The sequence below is a fragment of the Colobus angolensis genome, unplaced genomic scaffold (genome assembly GCF_000951035.1).
Source record: "Colobus angolensis palliatus isolate OR3802 unplaced genomic scaffold, Cang.pa_1.0 Scaffold61, whole genome shotgun sequence".
Lineage (NCBI taxonomy): Eukaryota > Metazoa > Chordata > Mammalia > Primates > Cercopithecidae > Colobus > Colobus angolensis.
Genome location: NW_012119710.1, coordinates 4,793,678 through 4,799,111, shown reverse-complemented (window position 1 = coordinate 4,799,111; position 5,434 = coordinate 4,793,678). Strand labels below are relative to the sequence as shown.

Sequence of the window (5,434 nt, the reverse complement as noted above, 5' to 3'; positions counted from 1 at the left end):
AATTAAAGAAGCTAAAATGACAAATGGATGCAGTGGAAAAGCCAGGATCCAAATCCAAGTCTTTTCCCTGCGGTGCTTCATTCTGCTCCAAGCTCAGATTGACCAAATGTTGTTTGATAGAACACATGAGCTGGGGCTGAAGGAGCAGGGACGATGCCTTTTTCACTTTTGCCTCTGATAGCCTGTAGACTGGTAGGCACTGAAGTATTTGCTCACTTGTGCAATAAATACTTATTGAGCACCTTGTATGTGCTGGGCACTGAAAACACAACCGTGAACAAAGGCTGTCACTGTTCCTGAACTCATGGAGCTTCCATTCCAGTGGAGGAGACATAATTTCAGTGATCATGCTACGACAGGGGACAATGTGGGAGAAAATAAGAGGGAGGTGGCCAGGCGCGATGGCTCACTCCTGTAATCCCAGCACTTTGGAAGGCCAAGGTGGGTGAATCAGGAGGTCAGGAGTTTTAGACCAGCCCGGCCAATATCGTGAAACCCTGTCTCTCCTAAAAAGAAAAAAATTAGCCGGGTGTGGTGGCGTGTGCCTGTAATCGCAGCTACTAGGGAGGCTGAGGCCGGAGAATTGCTTGAACCCGGGAGGCGAAGGTTGCAGTGAGCTGAGATCACGCCACTGCACTCCAGCCTGGGTGACAGAGCGAGACTCCATCTCAAAAAAGAAAAAGAAAAGGGGGAGGTAATTTTAGAATGGTCAGAGAAGGTTTTTCTGAGAATATAACATTAATTAAACGAATAAATGAATGAAGAGCCACTCGCTAGCGGATTATTTGCTGTACTTAGAGTTTGTCAGCCACTAGACTGTTACGACTCTGATGCTGAATATCTTTTGAACCCTATGTTGATGATGCTCAAAAGGCAAGTGTAGAGGTGAAGCATAACGAAGAATCCTTTTCCATTTCTTTTCAGTCCTCTGACCTTGCCTTTGCCGTCAGGGTCACACTCCCCCACTGCCACTCCCTTTCTTCTGTTTCCGGACACTTGCGGCCTGAACGCGCATGTACGAGAGAAACCGTCATTCCCGGAGAACGAGCTCCCGGCAGAACGCATGCGCCTCTGTACCGTAAGTTCCGCCCCGACCCCAGCGCCCCCTCGCGAGCGCCTGCCGTTTCTCCGGGCGGGAGTGGGGGCGGGGACTGGGCGGAGAGGCGCGCGCTGGTGTGTGCGTGCGCGCGCGCCGCGGGCGGGCCAGTGAAACCGGCGGCCCTGGCACGTGACCCAGGACCGGCTCACCGGGTCGCTTGGTGGCTCAGTCTGTCCGTCCGCGGGTGCCATCATGGCGGACGCGGCCAGTCAGGTGCTCCTGAGCTCCGGTCTCACCATCCTGTCCCAGCCGCTTATGTACGTGAAAGTGCTCATCCAGGTATGAGGCGTCGCCGCTCCCTACCCCTCCTGGCGCCCCGTTCGGTCGCTGCTGCTCAGGGCGCCTGAGGATCGGCTCAGCCTTGCGGGCCCTTCATTCTCCCGAGATGCTGCTGCTCCTCCGCTGGCTGCCCTTTCCCTCCCTGCAGGGACAGCTTCCTCAGTCCCGCGGCCCCTCTTGGGGGCCTCTCTGAGCCCTCGCCCCGCAGCCCAGCGTTGAGGCCCACTCCTCCCTTAGCCAACCGCCACCCTGCCCTGCCCTGCCCTGCCCGGCGGATCCTCTGAACTTTGGTTCTTCTTCCCTGAGGTGGATCCTGGCCGGTCGCCACCAAGGGCTTCCGAACCCTCCCTCTCGCCCCTCCGAAATTCACATTCACCGCTCCTCCCCCCAAAATCTCAGACGCAAGACACGAAATACCCAGTTGAAGACAAATGTGAAGTTAGGTGGGAACCAACATTTTATTTTTTATTCCTTTTTTTTTTTTCTTTTTATGCTACTGTTACTACTGCTTTTCTGTTCCGAGGTTTTCGCACCAGATACCCAGAGAAACACAAGGAGCTCATTCAGAAGTGTTAATGAAGGGGTTGCTCTGTCAGATTTCGGAAGGATGCATTGAGGGCTTTCCAGCAGCAGCCCATGTGGCTCCTGACAATGAAAATCACATTGGTCGGAGCTGGAAATTAGTGAAGCGGAGTTTTAGCAAGTTTAAACATGGGAATTAGTTTCTAATCTACTGTCAAATAATTATTACATGGTATTTTATATTCACATGCAGGTAGGCCAAGTAAGTGATAGACTTAGTGTTTCCAGTTCCTTTCCTGAATACCCCTGTAACGGGCAGGTCATTCTTTTTTATATGCTTTTACTGAGAATTGACATAATTCCCTCATGCACTGTGCCTAGGAATGGAACAGTTTTTGGAACCCCTGTCTTGCCGTCTACTTTTCTGTAAAAATTAGGCAAGACACTAGAGAGGGCCACATTTCTTATTCTTGAGTTGTTGGGAATCCAGATTATTTCTTGCTGCGTAGACCCGTGTGAATTCAGATTCCGTACATTAAAGGCTATTGCAAATAAATGATTTGCACCTAGAACAAAGACTGATTAGAATGTACTGTAACATCTAAAACAGAATTGGCACATTTGGGGCTAGATAGCATTTGAGATGACAGCATGTTGCAGTATATCTAGTAAGAACCCTTGGGCCCGGGCGCGTTGGCTCATGTCTGTAATCCCAGCACTTTGGGAGGCCGAGGCAGGCCGATCACGAGGTCGATGTTCGAGACCAGCCTAACCGACATGGTGAAACCCCGTCTCTGCTAAAAATACAAGATATATCCAGGTGCGGTGGTGCGTGCATGTAATTCCAGCTACTCGGGAAGCTGAGGCAGGAGAATCACTTGAACCCGGGAGGTGGAGGTTGCAGTGAGCCAAGATCGCGCCATTGTACTCCGGCCTGGGCGACAGAGCAAGACTCAGCCTCAGAGAAAAAAAACAAAAAAGAACCCACAACTCAGTACTTCTCTGGGAGATGGGGTTTTCTAGTGATGTTCAGAGCTCTTGCCCCAAAAACTTTGAATATCCTTAATTCTGATTTCACAACATCTATTTGTTGCCAAGTAGCCCAGGAGTTTTGGTGAAATTCCCAAATGCTCAGTTTTAAAAATAGTTACTTGGGCAGGGCACAGTGGCTAACGCCTATAAATCCCAACACCTTGGGAGCCTGAAACAGGCGGTTCACCTGAGGTCAGGAGTTCAAGACTAGCCTGGCCAACAAAGCGCAACCCCTTCTCTACTGAAAATACAAAACTTAGCTGGGTGTGGTGGTGGGTGCCTGTAATCCCAGCTACTCAGGAGGCTGAGGTATGATAATCGCTTGAACCTAGGAGGTGGTGACCTAGATTATGCCACTGCACTCCAGCCTGGGTGACAAGAGCAAAATTCTGTCTCCAAAAAATAAATAAGTAACTAAATAAAAATGAAAATGGTTACTTGGTAGCACTATTCGGGGACCTCAGACAGGAGTTATTTATTTGTTTATTTATTTTTGATATAGAGTTTTGCTCTTGTCACCTAGACTGGCATGCAATGGCACAATCTCGGCTCACTGCAACCTCCGCCTCCCAGGTTCAAGCGACTCTCCGGCCTTAGCCTCCTGGGTAGCTGGGATTACAGGTGCCCGCCACCACACCTGGCTAATTTTTGTATTTTTAGTAGAGACGGGGTTTCACCATGTTTACCAGACTGGTCTTGAACTTCTGACCTCAGGTGATCTGCCCACCTTGGCCCCCCAAAGTGCTGGGATTACATGCGTGAGCTACCACGCCAGCCCAGGAGTTACTTAATAGGGCAGATTAAGAGTCACAACAATAGGCCGGGCGCGGTGGCTCAAGCCTGTAATCCCAGCACTTTGGGAGGCCGAGACGGGTGGATCACGAGGTCAGGAGATCGAGACCATCCTGGCGAACACGGTGAAACCCCATCTCTACTAAAAAATACAAAAAACTAGCCGGGCGAGGTGGCGGGCGCCTGTAGTCCCAGCTACTCGGGAGGCTGAGGCAGGAGAATGGCGTAAACCCAGGAGGCGGAGCTTGCAGTGAGCTGAGATCTGGCCACTGCACTCCAGCCTGGGCGACAGAGCGAGACTCCGTCTCAAAAAAAAAAAAAAAAAAAAACAAATATAAAATATGCCTTAAATTTTATTTAGAAGGTATTTTTGAGCACCCTTAGTAAACTGTAGCTTTCCTAACACAAAAGTTCCCTTCTTTTTCAGTTTGATATTAGCCTATTTCAGCTACATGGTATACGTCATAGAATTTGAACCAAAACGAAACTTGGAGTTTATTGAACTCAGTATTACCAACAAAAGAAAAACCTACAAGAATGATGCTTCATCATTGCCGTGGAAAACATATGCTGCGTTTTTACTTGTGTTTAAAAATAAGCAAAATTGTGTTCTTTATTCAAGACCTTGCAAGCAAGACATTTCTGGAAATACTGCTTTAATATTGATATATTCCATTGTTTTTAAAGGTGGGTTATGAGCCTCTTCCTCCAACAATAGGACGAAATATTTTTGGGCGGCAAGTGTGTCAGCTTCCTGGTCTCTTTAGTTATGGTAAGTGTCTTTGGGTTTGGATGACATTGAGGACTGTGATAGGCAGGAGTTGTTACTGAAAGAAAATATATAGAAAGCTTGTTTCTTTCAAATTGTAGTATATCCGTTTCTCTTGACCAGAACTTGACTACATCTCTGACTTGTGTTCCTAGCTCAGCACATTGCCAGTATCGATGGGAGGCGTGGGTTGTTCACAGGCTTAACTCCAAGACTGTGTTCGGCAGTCCTTGGAACTGTGGTCCATGGTAAAGTTTTACAGGTAAGAGGAAAATTAAATCAATCTTCCCATAGATTTTGCTTACCTGTTATGCAACAGTTTATTCTAAATATCAAGAGCAATTTAAAAGATACATTTATAACCCTGTCCTTTCTTCCTCTTGAAAAATATTTTCTTAAAGTACCTTCTTTCGGCCGGCCGGGCGCGGTGACTCACGCCTGGAATCCCAGCACTTTGGGAGGCCAAGGAAGGCGGATCACCTGAGGTCAAGAGTTCAAGACCAGCCTGACCAACATGGAGAAACCCTGTCTCCACTAAAAATACAAAATTAGCCGGGCGTGATGGCGTGTGCCTGTAATCCCAGCTACTCGGGAGGCTGAGGCAGGAGAATCGCTTGAACCCGGGAGGCGGAGATGGTAGTGAGCAGAGATCGTACCGCTGCACTCTAACCTGGGCAACAAGAGCGAAACTCCGTCTCAAAAAATATATATATATGTATATATCTTCTTTCCTGGGAAGCAACAGGAATTCCTTTAAAATGAAGTTTTTTTTGTTTGTTTTTTGTTTGTTTGTTTTTTTGAGACGTAGTCTTGCTCTGTCACCCAGACTGGAGTGCAGTGGCGCGATCTCAGATCACCGCAAGTTCCGCCTCCCAGGTTCATGCCATTCTCCTGCCTCAGTCTCCTGAGTAGCTGGGACTGCAGGCACGTGCCACCACACC

The 5,434-nt window shown here is 48.5% G+C and overlaps 1 protein-coding gene across 3 annotated transcripts in view; it reads left to right on the top strand.

The window, feature by feature from the left end:
- Window positions 1–1,098: 1,098 nt before the first annotated feature.
- Window positions 1,099–5,434, top strand: part of MTCH2 (mitochondrial carrier 2) — a 26,481-nt gene continuing 22,145 nt past the window's right edge. For 2 of the 3 annotated variants that reach the window (XM_011963382.1, XM_011963381.1), the window contains exons 1-3: window positions 1,099–1,378; window positions 4,412–4,496; window positions 4,649–4,755. In XM_011963382.1, coding sequence (XP_011818772.1) covers window positions 1,292–1,378; window positions 4,412–4,496; window positions 4,649–4,755 — 279 coding nt within the window. In that variant the 5' untranslated portion in view covers window positions 1,099–1,291. The remainder of the gene's footprint in view (window positions 1,379–4,411; window positions 4,497–4,648; window positions 4,756–5,434) is intronic. The other variant, XM_011963383.1, reaches the window with a different exon arrangement.